This window comes from Mustela putorius, unplaced genomic scaffold, assembly GCF_011764305.1.
Source record: "Mustela putorius furo isolate JIRA1106 unplaced genomic scaffold, ASM1176430v1.1 tig00003863_pilon_pilon_pilon, whole genome shotgun sequence".
NCBI classification, from domain to species: Eukaryota; Metazoa; Chordata; class Mammalia; order Carnivora; family Mustelidae; genus Mustela; species Mustela putorius.
In genome coordinates, this window is record NW_025422015.1 from 30,201,532 (window position 1) to 30,222,931 (window position 21,400).

The 21,400-nt window shown below is 38.9% G+C and overlaps 1 protein-coding gene across 2 annotated transcripts; it reads right to left on the reverse strand.

The window, feature by feature from the left end:
• Positions 1-2,941: 2,941 nt before the first annotated feature.
• SMPDL3A (sphingomyelin phosphodiesterase acid like 3A) lies at positions 2,942-20,309 on the reverse strand. 2 transcript variants are annotated; one of them, XM_004740117.3, is made up of 8 exons: positions 20,038-20,309; positions 14,630-14,843; positions 13,333-13,477; positions 8,404-8,500; positions 7,488-7,657; positions 6,857-7,037; positions 5,184-5,308; positions 2,942-3,571 (listed from the first exon to the last, which is right to left on the reverse strand). In XM_004740117.3, exons 1-8 carry the CDS (start codon positions 20,147-20,149, stop codon positions 3,254-3,256), a joined length of 1,362 nt encoding a protein of 453 aa, XP_004740174.1. In that variant the 5' UTR covers positions 20,150-20,309; the 3' UTR covers positions 2,942-3,253. The 2 variants fall into 2 exon arrangements, with proteins under 2 accessions (XP_004740174.1, XP_012918743.1); XM_013063289.2 differs by lacking the exon at positions 20,038-20,309 and adding an exon at positions 19,626-19,793.
• Between the last annotated feature and the right edge of the window lie 1,091 nt (positions 20,310-21,400).

The window sequence follows — 21,400 nt, forward strand, 5'->3', positions numbered from 1 at the left end:
TTGCCATAATGGGAGGCTGCTTCTCATCAATGTGTGTTTTGCAACCTGTCCCAAACTCTAACCATCACGAAACCACCAAAATTTCAGCTAACTTACAAATATCATTAGATTCCCTAAAGTCCTGGATAACCATATGGCCCTAGACTATACACGAGCTTATCAAGGGGGAATTTATCTTATTCATAAATTCATCTGCAAATTCATCTTTCTGTGATTATATCAATACCTCCTTGGAAGTGGAAACCAGTATTGATAACATCAGACAGCAAGCCACTTGGTTGCAGCAAACTCTAGATTGTCATACACCCCTGTTCCAGAGAGGATGGAACTGGTTCACATATACCTTCCCCTGGATACCATCAGGACTTAGGTTCATATTAGGCAGTATTCTAAGACATTCTAAAATTAGGACTCACCCTCGTGCTAGTAATATTATGTGTATACATAGGAATTAAGCTCATTACAAATATGTGTGCCAAAACTGTGCAAGCAAGTCACATCAGTTGTGCGTTAAGGAATGCTTCAAACCCACATTAACATATTCCATTCCAAGATCCTGACTATGCCCTAGATCAGCATGAAGCAGCTACTGAAGATGGACCTTGGTCCTTAATCCCATAGATATGGAATGATAAATTGACAGTGGGGAATTGAGGCCACCTTGATCTTCATAACTAGCAAGATGATCTTTAATAAGTGATCTTAGGTTCATATGATTGATTTACTAACACTCCTTGTGAATCTATATATCTTATTTTCTTTTTTAGAAGGAGAAAAGAAAGCCCTTGCACATCACAGAACAAGAATTAGGCCTCTTGCACAACCCTCCAGCACTGAAAGTTGTAAATAGGAACCACAAAATCTACAGAGAATCAGGAAATTATAACAGGCTACTGCACTCATTCACTGATAAAGGAGACTTCCTTTCCTCTGAAACCCTCTCTGTGAGGCAGAAACCTCAGAGCTGGCTTTTGGGCAAGTGTCTGCCTCCTCTTCAGGTGACTGGCCCTCTGAATAAAGCTCATATCCCTTCCCAATCAACACTTGTCTCTTGAGTATTGACATTTCAAGCATTGGGCAGCTGATTTGATATTTGGTATTAAAAATCTGAAAAAAATGATAATGTGCTCTGATTTTAGAATGGTAACATTCACTTAATTACTGATAAAATCCCTAAATAATACTTAAAATGTGAGACCATTTATTTTTATTTTAAGGTAAAAATAACCTGAACACAAAAAGATATATAAAAATTTTAAGCCGTAGAATAACATAGAAAGGACCCTGTGTTTCACTGCCCCAAATCCTAGCAGATGCAGGAATTTCGTCTACCATAATCCTGCAAGCCCTAACTTGTTCTCTCCCACCATGAGGACTCATTTAGAGTCAGTGAATGCCATCTTTGGTTTTTGCCATTTAAAATTCTTTTTCTCATATGGTACAAACCTGTTTTCTTAAAACTTCTGTCTGTGAGTACAAAAATATATCAATATATAATGTAGGCATTTGACAATAACACCTTTGAATATAACTGAAGGCAGGATGATTTCTAAATAATGAGATTAATTTTATAACAATGAATTTGTTTTGTTTCCAGATCATCACTTCTATAAACCATATTAATATATTTTTAGACCTGAAAATTAAGAAAATGTTCCCTAATGAATATCATTAGTCTCTTAGATGTTATATTTTTTATTTTGCAATATTTATATGCTCAGGCCTTTGGCAATCAGAATAATTTAGTGTCATTATGTTGAAATCTTACACATCTTTTTTTTTTTTTTTTTAAACACAAAGTCAAACCAGTCACAGGATAATGAGCTTCACTCTTCTTGTTGCTTGACCAAAGTACTGAGGTTTCCTAAATCCCTGGGCCTCCTCACCTGCTCTTCTACTCAAATTCTCCCACTTCACCTCACAACCTACACAGCTTGAGAGAAGCTGGTGAGAGGCAAGCAACCATGGAAGAAGCCAAAAACAATCCCACAAAACAAAGGCTCATTTTTTCCCTCTCTTGGAGTATCATGACAAAGAAAACAGCACTGCTGCATCCTCACATATTTCTCTGAGAAATATTAATACCTTTCAATGCCTTTCGACCATAATTTGCTGTGAGACCCTGGACGAGGATCTCGGGCTTATGCTAGTACTGCAGTTACAAGAAGCACAGCTTGTGGCATTCTCTTCCTTAAAAGTTAGCATTGCTAAAAAGGACTCCCCTTCCTTCACTGAGTAAACACTGCTAAGCATCTCCTGTCCTGTGGTGGTTCACAGGTCCCATGATGGCTCAAATGAGACCTTGGGGTTTTCTCAACCGTAGACCGTGTATGGAAACAATGTTAGCCTCAGTTTACACATGAGATTTAAACAGCTTAAACCCCAGTTTACACAGGAGTTTTTAAGAGTGAATTAAAGAAAATTTTCTGGGGTACCTGGGTGGCTCAGTGGGTTAAGCCTCTGCCTTTGGCGGAGGGCATGATCTCAGGGTCCAGGGATCGAGCCCCGCATTGGGCTCTCTGCTTGGCAGGGAGCCTGCTTCACCCCTTCTCTCTGCCTGCCTCTCTGCCTACTGGTGATCTCTCTCTCTTTCTGTCAAATAAATAAATAAATAAATAAAATCTTTTTTAAAAAGTAAGAAATTTTTCCTATTAAAAATAATTCACCACGGAAAAAAAATAAAACAAGATGAAATCAGAGAAGGAGACAAACTGTAGGAGACTTTTAATTATAGGAAACAAACTGGGGTTGCTGGAGGGGAGGGAGATGGGAGATGGGGTAACTGGGTGATGGGCATTAAGCAGGACACATGATGTAATGAGCCCTGGGTATTACGTAAGACTGATGAATCAGTGACCTCTACCTCTGAAACCAATAATACATTATACGTTAACTACATTTAAATAAAAATAAATATATAAAAAATAAAAACAATTCATCATACTTGAAATCATTTGTTTTATTGTATAAATGACCATTTCAAAAGTGTACAAGAGTTTAAATTAGATATATAAACTGGAAGATAAGGTATTCAGGTCCAGACAGCATTCTAGAAATGAGCAGTTCAATTACATTAGATATAATAAAGATTTAGAATGTTACAAATATCAACATTTGAGGATTATAAAAAAGAAAGCAAAGGTAGGAATTCTGCTCACCCACTCAGTAACACACAAAGAATTATGTAACAATTTCCACACACTGATCTCAGAAACAGAACGTTACATTTTCTATGAACACAAACAATGAAATATTAGGAATGGTACTTAATATAAAGTTGTTTGAGGCAATCTATATAGGAACTATGATCAAGACTCAAAATTGCACAAATTTGATAGGCCTTACATTTCCCATCACAAATGACACTGCTGTCATAACTCACAAAGAAGTAATTGTAGTATTTTAGAAACTGCTCATTGCCCGGGACTGCAAATTGTTTAGCTAATCCATACAAACTTTTTGGCTGCAAATCTTCAATGCTGTAGGTCTGAGTCAGCACATATTCCAGCTTCCAATCGGATTCTCCCTTTAGATTTGCCTCTGTCAGGTTCAAATAATACTGCAACATATCCTATATCAAAAACAGTCACAAAGCTTGGTTCATTCTTTGGCATATAAAGTACTGCACAGCAAGAAGAGTCCTTATTTGGATTTATATGACATTCTTAATTTAAAGTTGCAGCCAGTTAAAAATAGTGAGAATTGGTTTTGTTAAAAAAGAAAAACTCAATAGAAAAATCTGTATTACATTTTTTTAGTCGAAAATAATGAAGGAACATAATAGAAAATAGTCTAAACTATACAGAAAGATGTACAAAATAAAAAGCTTTGATTCACACACCTCAGAAGTAACCACTGCTAATAAAAATCACTGTACGTAAATCAGTGATGTTCTGAGACAGCTTGTATCAGCTCACAGAGCCAGTGATCAAATTTTCAACAATCTTGCAAGTTAACTGACATCACTTTGGCAGCTTTAAATTGGCCATGATGGAGGTGGTTCATGGGAGGTGGTTTCTGGAAATTGGCACTATAAACTAAAGTATCTTTTTCCCCCAATGGACAAGTGTTAAACATTTATCAGCACCAGTGTATGTGTGTTGTTCTAGATATTATGTGCAAAACAAATATAAATATTTAGAATATATATACCCATTTACTATCTTTTTGGCTTTCTCAAAAAATGAAGTTATACAATGCACTGTTTTGCACTTTTAAAAATAATTCAGTGCTGTATCATGGCAACTTTTCATGTCAGTATATATATATGTGTGTATACGTGTGTGTGTCTGATGCTCAGATCCATAAAAAGGAAACTAATAGTTGTAAAAATAATTCAGTCAACTGTTTTATTTCCTCATTTAATCTAGTGTTTATGAATTAAATCACGCTTCCTTTGCCCTTCTTCCTTCATAAAAACACATTCTACAGAATAAAAGAGCTACCTCCCATTAAACTTACCTAGAAAAAAATGCATTTACATCAACAGAGACTTTAATTGAAAATTTCTTTTCAAATTAAATTAATTAAAAGGGACCGTACTCATAAGCAAAATACCCAGACTTTTGAGGCTAAATTGATCTAAAACATTATCATGTACAAGCTCCAGAGAACTTTTGTCTCGAAAATAAGTGTCCAGCTCAATTTATTTTCTCTACAAAAAAAAATTTGCCCACAGGTATCGAGTGCTTACTATAAACCAAGCATTTTTCTAAGTGCTTTACATGTATTCATTCACGTAACCCTCGCAGCGACTCTGTGAGGTCAGTCAGACTTAGTTTAAGCCTCGTTTTACAGAGGAATGGACTGGGGACAAGGAAGTTAGGTAGAACAACTCTTGAGATTACGGTTTCAGAATCTACAGTTACCTGCACAGCTGTGCTTTAGAGAAGAGTAATTAGTAACAAATGGGGCTTAGTGCAAAGCTTCAATATGTATCCAAGTCCACAACTCAGACCCTACCCAGTGTGCTAAAGGAATGTGAAGTCTTCAGGAGGACAGAAACCACCTCCCAAAAGGTGACATCCTATACCCATACTTAGCAAGTGCTGATAAGCCAAATACAAAAAAGAAGACATCACAAGATTTCAAGATAGAAACTACATAGTTAAACTGAAAACATTCAGCTAAACTAATGAAAACTGTACAAAGACAAGCATAGTTCTAAAATTGTGCCAACTCACCAATAATTTATAATCATGAGGATCATACTGAAATAGTCTGACGCCGGGATTATTGGTCTGTTTTTGCAAAACACTCTTGACTGGGGTAACAGCAGGAGCCACAAACAAGGAATTTATTGGACTTCCTGGATAAGACATATTTACATTAACGTTTTTTTTTAAATTGATTTTAACTTTATTAAAAATATGAACAAATTCAAGATTAAGACATTAACAGATGAAACAGTCAAATGACATATGATCCTTGATGAATCCGGACTTGAAACAATTATAAAAAGACACTTGAGAAAATAGAGGAATCTTTATTCTGATATGGTATTAGATGATTATTGTTGATCTTGTTAGGTAAGTCAGTCATATTATGATTATATAAGCTAGTCACATATTTTAGCAATGCAGATAGAAGAATGTAGGGCTAAAATAGATCTTGTGTTTGAGATTCACTTTCAAATACTTGAGGAAAAGACAAAAGAATTAAAAAATGAATAGGTAAAGCAAATGTGGCAAAATCTTGATAGTGTTAAATATAAGTGATGGTACATGGGGGTTGTTTTATTATTTTCTGCTTTTGGGTATATTTGAAATTTTTCATAATAACAAAACCCAAGTATTACAAATACACACACACTAGTTTGTTCTATACATCTATCTAGAACAACAACCAATAATGACACATAAGAATCTGATTAGTGTCACCATGTTTCTAATACATAGTTATTATAGGACTAAATTTCTGAGTAAAAAAGCTATCAAATGCTGAAAACTGGTCATTTTTTTAAACCAAGTTTATTCATTGTAGACAAAAGAGGTAATGTATTTCAAAAACATTCCCCAATTACTGAAAAAAATATATGCATATATATTTTTTCCTGGCTCACTACTCTAAAATCAGAACTCTTATTTTGTTAACGCCCAATTTCCTCTTCTTATGAGGAAATCATCTTTAAAAATAGGTCATCATTGTTTGTTTAACGCTCAATCTTCTATTTTTGTTTCTTTTTCTTTTAATCCTGAGTAGACAACAATGTTGATTTACACTTAAAATTAAGTATTTGAGGGGCGCCTGGGTGGCTCAGTGGGTAAAGCCACTGCCTTCGGCTCAGGTCATGATCTCAGGGTCCTGGGATTGAGTCCAGCATCGGGCTCTCTGCTCAGCAAGGAGCCTGCTTCCTCCTCTCTCTCTCTGCCTGCCTCTCTGCCTACTTGTGATCTCTGTCTGTCAAATAAATAAATAAAATCTTAAAAAAAAATTAAGTATTTGATATATTTTAAAACAATGGTAGATTGTATTTTGTTAATTAAATTCTGAGAAATAAAACAAGTCATGTCAAAAGAGACTTGGGTCTAGGAGGTAAATAATGAACAGCAGTATTTCTCCAAACTTGAGGATCTAAAAGAAAAGTGGAGTAAGCTGAGGGTTTCAGAGACTTTTTTGTTGACAGCTATCAAATGATGATGGCCCCATGGGACAAATAGGGAGAAACACAATTGCAGGTCTAAATATAAATTAGACACTTGACTTATAAGCATAGAAGATAATTCAGAAAAATCTATCGCTGGCAGGTTGACTTAGTGAAACTTTTAATTTGCTGGATCAGTTCAAGATTACCAGCTAGCCCCTGCTCTGCTCTAGCATCTTGGACTGGGGAGATGCAAACAGAATATCATATTACCTTTTTCATCAGAGAGAACCATCATGCTATCTCTGTGAGTGTGTCCATAAAATTGTCCTACAATGACACTGCTGTATTTTCTAAAAATATTTATCAATTTCTCATTATGGAATTCTCTCATTGCTGTGGTGCTGCTTGAATAGGGCAGATAACCCACCGGAATATGTGCTATGATGTACACCTGGAAATAGAAACACAAGGATGACCAATGAGAATCTTTTTGCACACTTACCACAACCAACTAACATTTGGATACCCAAGACTGAAATTATATTAATTAAAAATTAAAAAGCTAATATCCCATCTCTACCTTTCCTATCACCAAAAAAGATGAAATTATAAAACTATCAATATCATATTAATATCATTTAAACTACACTGTTGATGATATTTGGTAACTGTGACCTTGGTCACAATTTTTTTAAATAAAAAAACAGGTATCAATCCTCAAAGCATTAAAAGCAAAGCAAAACAAAACAAAAATACAACAGAGTGAATTAAACCATAAGGTATTTCATGTGAAAACATCTTCAAATTTTAATACTTTTACTAATACCTGACCCCCTCAAGTTAATAAATACACACATTTAGCCCCTTTTATCCCCTGATAAATTTTGTGTCTGGGATCTACCTTCTCTTTATTTTGCTGAGAAGTGCTCAGTATACTCTCTAGCCATTCAAACTGATTTGCTGGGTCCGTTTCATTCAGAGTCATGATATTTGGGCCGTAGTACAAGTTTGTGTTTAGACTGATGATCCTAAGGTTCAGGTTAGGTGATACTTTCTGTGTATAAAAACCACCTATAAAAAGAAATTTAAGACACACTCTAGAAAAACACACACAGAGATTCACAGTGACTATGAAGGCAAATTCTTAATTATGGTTTACAAGCCAGTTGGAAAGGTTATACTTATTTGTAATCATTTAGTTTGTATGTACACAGGCTGTCATTAAATAAGAATCAGGTCTAACACTTACTGAGAACCTACTGTGTGCCAGGTCCAGCGGCAGCCCTTCCACATACTGAGCTAATCACAACAGGTGTATCCAATAGTCAGATGAAATGCTAATAAAGTGTTTGTGCACTAGGCAACCAGGTTCCGAATTTTTGAAAAGAAATCTTAGTGCGTGAACTTCTACTTCTGCATGTTTGGGGAGTTAAGATGAGAGCGTGAAATACAAAATGCAAAAATGGGAACCCATTTTGACCTTGCCAGAGACTGCTATGGAAGAGATGTCAGAGAAACCAAAGCTGCTACAGTCTCCGGGGTGGGGGGAGACTCATACCCACGATCTGGTGGTGACAACACCCAAGGGGCTGCTGCAATGGTACTTTCAAACCTAGCCCCTGACCCTGGACCTGCTCTCTTTGCCCCAGATCCACTCACCATCCCTGCCTCTCCCCAGCTTTCAAAGATGACTTACGGCCTCCAGAAATCTGGGCATATCCAGAACGACTACACCCGTGTGAACATTAAAGATCTTAGCCTAAACAACACGAATAAAAAATAGAGATGAAACAGGGATGAATACATCTTTCACTTACCTTTCCTTAAAGTATGAAGAGCTTCTTCATCTAACCAGGGTTTCCAGAGGTCTGCTACTGCATTGTACACCTTGCTGGTGACTACAGGTAGTTGATCCTGCCCACAAACAATATAACCCACCATTGAAACTTTAAAGAGACATGGGTTAACTAATTTTAGCATTACTTGAGCACATACTACTATGTTAGACTTCAGGAGACACAAGGATGAATATGAGATAGGTTTGCTCTTTCAGGAATTTGAATTTATAACATAAGGAGATATATATATATATATATACATATAGATATATATAGATATAGATATAGATATAGATATAGATATAGATATAGATATAGATATATAAACAATCACCTATAAGACAATGTGACAATGTGCAGGTGATACCACAAAGGTTCTAGGAGGGTAGAGACATGAATAATTGAGTCTGGCCCATAGCGTCAGGGCAGAAAGTGAAGAGAGCATACAAACCAGGCTGAGTTGAAAAGAAAGGGCATCAAAGCAAAGACAATGACCCAGATGCCAGCACACACAGTGTATATACAGAGAAAAGCACTTGTGCTGGTTGGCCAGTATATAGGATGGATGTGGGAATGAGCTCATCAAAGAGTCACAGAGGCGGGTTTGAGCCCGAACACGCAGGGCCTGATATAGTACGCTAATAGAATGGAGGAAATGTCATGATTTTAGAACTAAACCAAGTCCTCTGAAATGCTCACCCCAGTATAAAACTTCTGAACTTCTTAAATGAAAATTTATAAACACATGCTTTTGATTTGAAGAAGTCTCTTTATAGCAACAGGTTTTGATTTTTTAAACAACATGTATATAAAACATTTTTTATTATCAAAGTATTTTTATCATCCCAATTTATCATATTATAGTAAGAATCTTTATGGTGACATAAGCTTTAAGGAAGGGGGAAAAAACCCTAAACTTTAAGAAAGTACATACTGAATAAAAATACACAAATCATGTGTGAAATTTCGTAAGTATTCCTATTTTTTGTTTTAAAAAATTGCATTAATAAACTGAAGCCATTTTTCTACTCTCCTCATATTCTTCTGCATATTGGTGATATGGGTTTATTTCTTAAAGGAGTTTCCTGTCAGCATTAGTTAAAATGCTTAGTTATTCTTCAGGTGACATCCAAGGCACATTAATTCCTAATACATATCCCTCATACATGATGAAAATATAACTACATTGAGGAAATGTAATATCCAAATGACTTGTTCTAACTAGAACTAACTATCCTAAGTATATTTTCAACTCATGTCAGATACCAGAATTATCTGTCTGAAAAATCACACGAAGACTTACAGGTCAATCTGGATTTTGATTAAAAATTGGTTATCATTATCAACATCAAAAACCTAAAAGGGTTAGCCATTGATGTTAGCCATGCCAACATACCAGTATGGTCATGTATAATCTTAAAATTATGTAAAATCACACTAGACTCTCCTCTCAACTTTAGATGTGAGAAATATGAGCACCAGAGAAGTTAGATGATTCATCCAGGGACAGCTGGTCAGTTCCAGAGTTCGGTCTAAATCCCAGGTCTTTCCACCATCACTCCTATGTCCAATTATCTGTTGTACTATGCCATCATCTCAATCCTCTTTGGCTGTGACATGAGCACTGCCGAGAAACGAGGTATAATGAGAAGTGACTCACCCGTAAGTTTGTTGGCACCAGCCTTGCCAGTGTAGGAGTAAATGAGGACCCTGGCCCAGACTGCCTCCTTGGGTGGTGACTGGAAGGAATCCCCAGGCTGCCCACGCTAATATCTACTGCTGATGTAATGGGTGGGGAGGTGCACCTGTATGTGTATGTTTATGTAACTATGTTTGTGTGCATGTTTATGAGATTATAATAGAGAAATAATACTTAACAAATTATTTGCTTGATTTGTTACTAACATAATTCGCCAGAATTCAACCTCAGCTCTCCATCTGTAGAAGAATTTGTTGTGGGAATTTGTTGAGAATTTGTTATTTTTGCATATTACATTTGACATTTCGGAAATTGGGGAGGAAGGGTGGAAGTAGAATAATAGAAAGGAGATTTTCAGATATAAAGTTATAAGCTAGAATGGGAAAAAAACTAACTCTTTAAGGTATACAGGCTGCCCAATACACCCTAGCTATACATGTAGTAGGATCTATTTTAGAATTTGGATATCATCTATACCGTTGAATTATTACAGGATTTGACTTCACAAAAAGAAGATGAAACAAATCCCCAAAGGAGTTAGGAAAGATGGATCCCATGTCACTGCTTACTGTTGTAATAACTACCACTCCACTTACTGAGGGCTTAGTATGTGCCAGGTAGGAAGCTATGGACTTTTCATGTATTATCACTAATTCTCACAAAAACTCTCCAGGGCAGGTATTCTTGCTCCTATTTACAAATTAGTGACTTATAGGTCAAGGACATTAAGTGAATTATCCAAGTTGGTCAAGCTATTAGGAGCAGAGCACCATAGGGTTTTATATTCCATTGACTATAACTCTAAATCCCACATGTTCTCCACTACACCAATCTGCCTGTCACCTAAAGCATATAAAAACAAGGTGCTTGGGGCAGCTGGTGGCTCAGTCAGTTAGGCAGCTAACTCTTGTTTTCAGCTCAGGTCATGATCTTGGAGTCCTGTGACTGAGCCCCACATCGGGCTCTGAGCTCAGCGGGGAGTGTGCTTCAAGATTCTCTCTCTCCCCCTGTCCCTCCCCCTCTCACTCACTCACTCTTTCTCTCTCTCAAATACATAAATAAATAAATAAATAAATAAATAGATCTATCTTTTAGGACATTCCCAAGCCTCTGCCCTGTGTGGTCTAACATCTCAGCAGTAACAAAGTTGACCGCTGGCTTACATGGATGACTCACAAAGACTAATGTATTTATTGTTCGTCTCAAGCCTGGAGGCCAGTGTCAAGACATTTCTCGAAACTTAAGCTCATCCTAGAGTACAGCTTTTCAAAATCACGGCACTTAGGTGATCAAACCCCTCATGAAGCATTCTTTTAAAATGAGATGGAGGGACGCCTGGGTGGCTCAGTTGGTTAAGCAGCTGCCTTCGGCTCAGGTCATGATCCCAGCGTCCTGGGATCGAGTCCCACATCGGGCTCCTTGCTCAGCGGGGAGCCTGCTTCTCCCTCTGCCTCTGCCTGCCTCTCTGTCTGCCTGTGCTCGCTTTCGCTCGTGTTCTCTCTGACAAATAAATAAATAAAATCTTTAAAAAAAATAAATAAATAAAAAATAAAAAATAAAAAAAAAATAAAATGAGATGGAAAAGATATTCTAAGCAAGGAGATACATCTAGACAAAGGGAGTAGGGAAAAAAAAAAAACACCACATTCAGGAATACTGAGCCTGTGAATCCAGCAAGAACAAGGGATATATGAAAGGATGTTAGTCTAATTGAACACCAAAGATCCAGGATGTGGCTCTACCACCAAGGGACTCTGAGCATGTGAACAAGCAATACAACATTTCTGGGCCTCTGTCTTTCTCATCTATAAAATGAAGAGTTGATCTAGACCAAGGGCCAGCAAACGTTTCCTACAAAGGGCCAAATAATAAATATTTTAAGCTTATGGGCCATACATTCTTTGCAGCCACAATTTTACTCTGCTGTTCTAGTGCAAAATAAAAAAATCAGCCACAAGCAATACAGAAAGAAGAGCCATGGCTGTGTTATGATAAAATTTCATTAACAAAAACAAGGTGCAGGCCCAGATTGGACCATAGGTCACAGTTTGCCAAGCCCTCAGCTAAAAAACAATCTCTGAGATCTCTTGAATCTGTGTAAGTCTAAGATTCTACACTGCTCTGTTCTAACAGGACCCTGTAGGCAAGGCCCAACATCCCACAGTTATCTACAGGCTGCTTAGCAAACAGCCACTCTAATAGATTGAGACCTGGGCTTATCAGGAGGCAAATATTCTGAACATAATCTCTATCTTGAATCACATCTTAATTAGATAAACTGGACTTGAACAGGAACCTCCTCTTTGTTACTTACGATAGTTTGCTATATTTATCTGTTTGTTTTTTTAAGATTTTTTATTTATCTATTTGAGAAAAACAGAGATTCGGAGAGAGAGCCTGAGCAGGGAGGAGAGGGAGAAGCAGACTCCCGCTGACCAAGGTTCATGACAAGAGGCTTAATCCCAGGACTCTGGGATCATGACCTGAGCCTAATGCAGACGCTTAACCAAATGAGCCACCCAACCACCCCTATGCTTTTGTTTTTAATCAGAATCTAACATAGATCAGAGTGTGGAGAACTTTGTATGCGTGATAAAAATTCTGCAAGATGTAAACATTTGTCAATATTAAACTTCCTTGCTAACCTTATCATGGAAATGTGAATGAACAACAAAATTATTCAAAGGAAAGTAGAAATTAAAGAAGAATATGAAGGAAAACAAAAATCAAACTAAGGCAATTTGCTTCCAAAACTCACTATGGATGTAACTCTTTTTATGGATTATTAAGAATCACTTTGAAGTCTCTAAAGCACTTGTCTTACCTTCTTCAATAGTCATTAAAAGCACACTCCACCACCATGAGCCCCAATCCCATGGCTTACCACCAGCTAGTTATTGTTATAGCTTTGACACTCCCGATGGGAAAAACCCTTTAAATACTTTTGGAAGTTGGGGGCACCTTGGTGGCTCAGTGGGTTGGGCGTCTGCTTTCAGCTCAGGCTATGTAGCCAGGCTCCTGGGATGGAGCCCCACATCAGGATCTCTGCTCAGCTGGGAGCCTGCTTCTCCCACTTCTCCCTGCTTGTGCTTGCTCTTGCGATCTCTGTCACTATCTCTGACTCTGTCTCTCTCTCTCTCTCAAATAAATCAATAAAATATAAAAAAAAAAAAAAAACACACACTTTTGAAAGTTGAAATCAAATTTACCTGCGGCCAATAGTCATGATTACCCAGTGCAGGGAACACCTGGAGATTTGGAAAGACAGTCCGGATGGTGTTTGTCATATTAGCAATCACATCTATGACTTTATCTGTTGAGAGTTCATACACTGGAACGTGAGGTGGGCTATCCCTGAAAAGGAGACAGAATCGTAGAGAACAAAATCAATTTCTAAACTTTTTTTTTTTTTAGATTTATTTGTTTATTTTAGAGAAGGAGTATGGGGAGGGGGAGGAGTAGAAGGTGAGGGTCCAAGCAGGGAGAGGGGCAGAGGGGGAGGGGGAGAAAGAACCCTCGAGCACACCCCCTGCCCAGTGTGGAGTCTGGTGTGGGGCTCTATTCCAGGACCTTTAGATCATGACCTGAGCTGAAATCCAGAGTCTGCTGCTTAACCAACTGACCACCCAGGCACCCCAAGAACAAAATCAATTTCTATAAAAAGTCACTAGATTTATGCATGATGCCTTGTTACCCTGAAGGTGAATCGCACACCTTCCACAACAAAACAACAGATGACTGTTGAAGAGTTGATCAGCTATTCATTTACCTTTCTCCCACAGGGAGTTCTATTTTTAAAAATCTATGTAATACAAATACAAAGCCTATTATTCTGCCTGACTGAAGATTTATGAGAGGCAAGTATTTTAGCAACTAAAAGCACAGATTCCAGAGCTAAAATGCCTGGGTTTGCCACTTACTAGCTATGTGCACTTGAACAAGTTACTTAGAAGCTCAGCCTACATTTCTTCATCTATAAAATCAGAATAACAATAATATAAATTGTAAAGATTAAGTGAATTATAATGTATAAATTAGTTAAATAACACCATGGTTATTATTGCTGGCACAGGAAATATAGATCTCATCACTCTGTCATGACAGATAGAATTAATTAATTATACTACCAGAAGATGATATTTACAAAATTGCTAGAACAGGTTAACTCCCATTGTAGTCTTTTGTTTTTGATTATTTAATCAAGACCTATTATCACATTAAAAACACCTCAAAACACTGATATAAGTGTTCTGTCTGTGAAGTCATCTCTTAGCTAACACCAACATTTTTCTAGAGCCTGTATTCTAAAAAAAATTAAAGTTCTGAGACTTCTAAAATCTTCCTATCTCTAATAATCTAATGATTAATTGGACATAGTATTTTTAAAACCCAAATAATTCTTAACTTAAAGCCCAGTTAATCTTTATAGGAATTTAGCATTCTAATGAAGCTTAGGAAACTGTAGGTAAATATTGAATAACTAACGGTATATATATAATCACTTACCCTGTCCATATCATGAAAGATGCTTCTTGTCCTGAATTTTTAATAAAATCAAATGCCGACAAAATAAGGTGATACGGAGAATCACACAGAACATCTCCAAAAGGGCCAGGATTGGAGGCATTGGCGCCTTTAGATGAAGCACACACTTTTGTGTGGTCATCTGTGATGTGGTAAGTAGGGTCTAAGTGCAAGTCAGTCACATGCCAAAACTGTCCTGTTGATTAGAAAATAAATGGTGTTAAATCTACTTGTGTTTAGGAATTCCCGTCAAAATATTTACAGAAAAACTAGAGACAGTCCTCCCTGGGATGGAGGAAGGCCTTAACGATTGAAATATTCATTTGCCCTGAAGGTAAAAACAACACTTCCCCGTCAGAAGATAAGGATTCCAAAGACAGTAGGAAGAATTTACCAAAATTTACTACTTACACGTGTCAGCACTCAAGAGCTCAGGGACAGCATGACTACCAAACAAAGACTACATAACAAACATAAGTTGCATAATGAAATATAGGGAGAGATCCTTCTAGGAGGTCACTAATAATATATATCCTGTCTTAATAGTATGTTTCCTTCCTTGCAGAATTTAAGGTTTTAGAAATTATTTATGTTCTTCTTGTGGAAAAACTGACATAGAACCATGATGTGGTCTGTTAGGGTTCCACAGTGAAGAGATTGCAGAATGAGGAACTAAATCTCACTCCTACTTTCTTGAAAATCCTTGCCTCTCAACATTAGTGGAAAAAGAATATGACATTTTAATACTAGCTTTAAGCCAAAAGTAGGGATTGCCAGAAGCCCTAAAAGGGTACTAAATACAGGAACATCTCCTAATGTACGCTTGTACCAAATGTTAGTGATATTAAGGAAAGCATTTGTTAAAGAGGATGAGACCTCAGGGAGAAACCGAGAACCCACCTGAGAGCAGGGGAAAGATTCTTTAATTTCCATTAAAGGAAACAGTAGTACAAATAATCACAGAAGTACCACTCTTTATTAAGCATTTGTGCCGGGTCTTATAATAAGGAAACTAAATACACTATGTCATTTTGTTCTCAAAATTTGAAGTGGGAATCACTATTCTCGTTTTAGAGTTGAGAAATGAATGCTGGGTTAATTAGGAAATTTGTTCAGGTATACACAGCTAATAAAAGGCAGAGTCAAAATCTGAACCCCATTTTGAAAGGTTCTCCAGTTTGCTTATACCTCATTTACCTATATAGTCTATGATTTTGCTGCCTTCTCATTTGTAGTCAATAAATTATTTTAATATTGAGGCTTTTTCACACTTTCAATTTTGAGTTCACTCTGATGATGACTAAGTTGTCTCAGAGAGATATCGGATGTGACATAGCAGCAGATCCTACAGCAGAAAAGTGGAGCAAACAAGTAGAAGGTGAACTTTCATCTGTCTGGACGAAGATGACCAAGACTGAGTATGGATGTGAGCAAACACCTGAAAAGAACCCAAAGCTGGAATAATAGAGCAAAAAACTGCAAACAGTTAACTTGTTAAGGTGGAAAAGGTAAGTTATATTTGGGTTGTTTTTTTCTCCACAACATTGTTACAATTTTGTGATATATTTAAGTTGACAGCTAAGAAGTGGTAGACAAAAGAGCCAGAAGAAAGTAGACATAAAGCAGTCTTTATGATCAGTTACTTGGTATTCTGTTCCCGTTTGAAAACCTTTGCCAAGAGTGATTTATTTTATTCTTTAGTGCAGAAAAATACTCCAACTTTCATTTTTAGCTTAGACATACTTTAGCCAGCACACAAAGCAGCGTTGGCAAGCAGCTCAGAATCATCCTGGAGTCTGTCCTTCTTGGCGCTTAAATATACAGTACATCTTATTTTTATGCAAACATTTTTTTAATTGCTTGCAGAATGTTAAGGTACAATAAACTGCACACAGAACAGTATAGTGTTGCGGTTAAGAGTGGGGACTCCAAAGTGAGACTACCATGACTTTCAATCCATGCTCCAGGGGCGCCTGAGCAGCACAGTTGGGTGAGCTCCCACCTCTTGGTTTTGGCTAAGGTTCTGATCGCAGAGTCACGAGATCGAGCCCCACGTGGAGCTCCATGCTCAGCACAAAGTCTACTAAAGTCTCTCTTTCCCTCTTCCTCTGCCCCTCCTCACCCTGCTCTTTGTCTTTCTCTCAAATAGATTTTAAAAACCAATCAGTCAATCCAAGCTCCACTTACTAATCTAACAGTGTGATCTTGACTTGTTTTCTCTGCAAAATGGGAAGAATATCACTGCCTCCTGTATGAGAGTTAAGTGATTTAGTAGAAGTAAAGTTCTTAGAAGATACCTGGCATCTAGGTAACTAAACTTGATGTTAGTTATACTGTTATTAGTTGACCCCAAGCTTGAACTTGAGATTGAACCTCCTCATTTCCAAGTAAGAGTTAGAATTTATCAAGTACTTACTGTAAGTGTCATACTGGTTTTTTTTTTTTTTAATGCTTTACATGAATTAACTTATCATTATTTCCAATTTACAGGTAAGGAATTGCAGCACACAAAGATTAATTCAAGTCACGTGTGTCAGACACAACAGAGTTGAGACAGAGATTCAGGAAATCTAACTCCAGTTTCCGTGCTGCTCTTAACCACTGCACTACTTTTGTCTCTTGTGTGCACTCACCTTCAAATGTCCTTCTGTCCCACTTGCCTCATGTAAAGTAGATGACAACACCTACATGAGATAACGTGATGATGAAGATACACGAGATAATATATTAAGATTTTATAAACCCAAACTGGAAACATGTTAAGAACACATCTCTAGTACCTAGATTCATGGATCCTTTGCAACTAGAAGATGTCTGACCTATAGTGGGCCCTCAGTAAACATTCTTTAATTAGGCACAGGCAGGTTTCAGGATTTCCTCAAGATCACTCGGTGACTCAGTAATGAAAGCTGAGCCAGAACAAGTCTCTCCAGACTTCCAGTCGAGTGCTCTTTCCACTACATTGCATTGCCAGATCCAGATAAGTGAGGGGGTAATTATTTAGATGCACTAAAGAAAGTCTTTAAATAGAAGCCAAGAGAACTCTGCCAGCTTCTTAACCTGGGATTTATGAATAATGAACCTCTGGAGTCCTCACCTCCCACCTCTAGTGAAATTAGAGATAAAGTACTCTGTGTGTGTGTGTGTGTGTGTGTGTGTGTCTAAGGCCACAAACCTGGCCTGTGGCAGAGCCCACACTCTGCTACAGATTCTCTGGTTGGCAGTCCCAAGTTCTTTTCACTCCACAATGATTTTTCTCTTATAATATTTAACAAGATTTCCATAAATGTATGTGTATATGCTTGTGTGTGTTCTCAATATATATATAGATAAATGCTTAAAACGATACCAAAAAAAAAAAACCCTTATAATTTATCTAAAAACATTCTAATTTATCCTAAAGAACCTAGTAAACCATAATTCAGATATTTGGACATATGGTTATTGTTTCAAATAGGTATTTTTGTTTGCTTGCTTATAATGTCAGTTCCTACCAAATTATTTCTGCAGGCTCTGACCTACTAATTCTTTTTTTTTTTTTTTTTTAAGATTTTATGTACTTATTTGACACCGAGAGAGAGAATGAGAGACAGAGAACATGAGCAGGGAGAGCAGCAGGCAGAGGGAGAGGGAGAAACAAGCTTGCCACAGAGCAGGAAGCCTGGTGCAGGACCTGATCCCAGGACCCTAGGATCATTACCTGAACCAAAGACAGACATTTAATCTACTGAGCCACCCTGGTGCCCCTAATTCTAAAGAGCTGTAGACAAACACACTCAGGTAAGGTCTCCCTGGATGTTGTCCTCTGACCCCTAGGGCCTGACATGACTGGGAATTTACACACAACACACATCAAACAAGCAGAGGCCTGTCATGGTGTGTGTTGCAAAGGAAGCAATTTGGGATGTGGTCAGGAGGAGAGAGTCACATCAAATAGAAAACAAGTAAAATAATATAACCCGTGAAACTGCTGAGTCAACACATCTGCAGGTCTTTAAACCCACTTACTCCATCTCTACCCACACCCTAAGTGACTCAGCCCCTTAGCTTCCCTATCAAAACAGAGAAGTGTAAGTGAAGATTCCCGACACATCAGAAAGCTGTCACTGAGACCCTCTGCTATCAGATTGCTAAAGCTAAACAGTAAATTTGCCATTTACATTACAACAGTAAATGTCCCACGCAACCTGGGACATTTTATCTCAAAATCCTAAACAGTTCCATAATTAAAGAAAAACAACTAGCCTTAATAAAAAGCAGCAACCAGTGTGCGTAAGTATTTTGGGACAATTTCTTGTTATGACTGACAACTGGGAAACCAGATTCACAGTTCCTGCTCTCAACTGCCTGACAGCTGAATCATGAGAACTTGGCTCTTGGACAAAGAGGAGGTGTGTTTTCAGAGCATTTTCAAAGCCGTGTGAGACAGCGAGAGCCTCAGAGAAGCGAGGTTTCAGCACCAAACACTGCAGAGTTTCAGAGACAGCTATGCCCAAAATACAGAACAGAACTCCACCTATCAAAATTTCCTCCCTCTAACAAAGCCATTCTTTTCCAAGAGAGGAGGGAGGGAGGCAGGGGGTTCCTTGATCTTTGAAACTGAAAGCTCAAAAGGCATCCTAAAACCTAAAATTCGTTAAACAGTTTGTTGAGCCCCAATTCTCAGAGTTTCGTATTCCAAAGGTCTGGGGTGGGCTAGAAACCTGCCTTTCCGGCAAATTTAAGTAACGCTGATGCTGCTGGTCCCACACCACACTTTGAGAACCACCAAGGCAAAAGCTACTACCTTAAAGTGTTAAGAATGAGTACAATTGGTCCCACCCACAGAGAACCCAGGGGCATTCAGGTAAAGTGATATGAAGGTTCCCCGAGTTCTAACATAGACTGAGAGGTGGGTAGCATGGGGACCGTGATGGTCCTCCGCTGTTGGAGTGGGAAGAAAAGGCCACCAAACCCGGCGAGCAGGACAGAAGACTACCTGAGTCCCACTGAAATGTGCATCCCCGTGGGGAAGAGCAAACTCCGCAGCTCCCCCGTGTTCTGGGCAGATTCGGGCCCTCTGGGAACGCGGGACTCGCAGCTTCTAGCTTCGGTTTTCCTTGAGACACGCGGAGATCTCCTTTCTCCGAGGACGCCCGGAGGAGTCTGGCCTCCGCAACCCCTCGCCCCCTGCAGCGCCCCCACTGGCTGGGTGCTGACCCAGCCCGACCTTCCGCGGTCTCGTCCCGCAGTCACCGTCTCCTCCCAGCGCCCCGCGCGTCAGGGGCTCCACTCCCCACCCGCCCCGGCCGGGGCGCACTGCTGCCCCCATGCACTTTTCACGAATTGCGCGGGAGCTTGAACTCTGCGCTCTCCCGCAACTCCCGGCGGGGAAAGGGTCGCGGACTCACCCACCGCCGGAGCGGGACTCGGGCTGCCACCCGGCGCCAGGGGCAGTCCGAGCCCGGGAAGGCAATGCGAGACGACCAACAGGCAACAGACAAGCGCGCCCAGCAGCGCCATCGCGGGTCAAGGCCGGGGATCCTGGGGCTGTCTGGCCCGGGGGTGGAGAGGAGGCAGGAGGATGAGGGTGTAGACGTCCAGCGGTCACGTGCGAGGGTAGATTCCGCAACGAGTGGGTTCGTTTGACCTTCTGCAACTGTCCGGCGATTATCTGCCCTCTTATGTCTTCGCGTCAGTGACTGGCGTAGGAAGGAATGTGCTTGGGTAAACCCCAAACAAATCATCTTTCCTAAATGGCACTGGCACCAAACGGATGGGGCTCCTTTCCGGAACACATGCAGAGAAACTTGAAGTACTATAATTTGGAGTAGGTCGTCAGAAATTTTGGATAGCACAGTGGACTTCGAAGGGCGGTCCCTACACCAACAGCATCAGCACTAGCTGGGAATTTTCGTGGGAAATGAAAATTCCCAGGTCCCATACCAGATCAATGACATCGGAAACTCAGGAGGGAGGGTACGAGCTGTCCAGTAATTTGTGTTTTTAATAGCCCTCCAGGTGATGTTAAAGTGATGGTGATGTTTGAGAACACTGCCCAAAGACACTAGGTTTTAGGTTTTTGGTTGTTTGGGGGGTTTTGTTTGCTCATTTACAACTGAGTTAGAACAATATCTCAGAACTGTGCTTTATGCAGTCCAGAGATGCAGAAAAGCATAGGTAGAGCCAGCTGATTTTACTCTTCCAAGAAGTTTTTAAAAATACTTAGTCTGACAATGGAGCCAAGATCCCCAAACTACTTTGGGTTCTGTGTTCCTTTTTTTACCAGTTATGATATGAGGATGCTGGCCTCTTTAAGATAAAAAGCATATAGCTTAAATTTGTAGGGCACGGAATTCCTTGGGGGAGAATATATCCTGCAGAATGACTAACCTCATAAAAAAAGTTGTTACATGTGTTTGTTTCTCATTAGAGGAAATCTTATATGGTGTCCTGTGTAATTTACTGGAAAAGTGTCACATCAAAAGGGTTTTGAAATGCGAATCAAGGTGCCTCCATTTTGTTTCATGTATTGCCAGAGTGCTTAAGTCCTGCCTCAGTTTTAGGATAATTCAAAAGCCTTTCTAGAACCAAAATGCTTTCCAGTGGTGGACAGAATGGTCTTTGGAATTTCTCAGTCCACAACCTCAAAAGTATGGAGGAAGATGGGCCCGGGAAAAAATGGTGAACAGATGAGAGAGAATATCTTTAAGGACAGTAAAATAACTTGTGCGTTTCTAGCCAAAACATTTTCAAAGATAGGAAAAGGATTTT

Coding starts and splice junctions, on each gene's coding strand:
- SMPDL3A (XM_004740117.3), bottom strand. CDS start 20,149: ATGGCGCTGCTGGGCGCGCTTGTCTGTTGCCTGTTGGTCGTCTCGCAT. Junction 7,658..8,403: donor TCTTCATACTTTAAGGAAAG/GTAAGTGAAAGA, acceptor TTCTTTTTATAG/GTGGTTTTTATACACAGAAA. Junction 3,572..5,183: donor CTCATGATTATAAATTATTG/GTGAGTTGGCAC, acceptor TTTTTGATATAG/GATATGTTGCAGTATTATTT.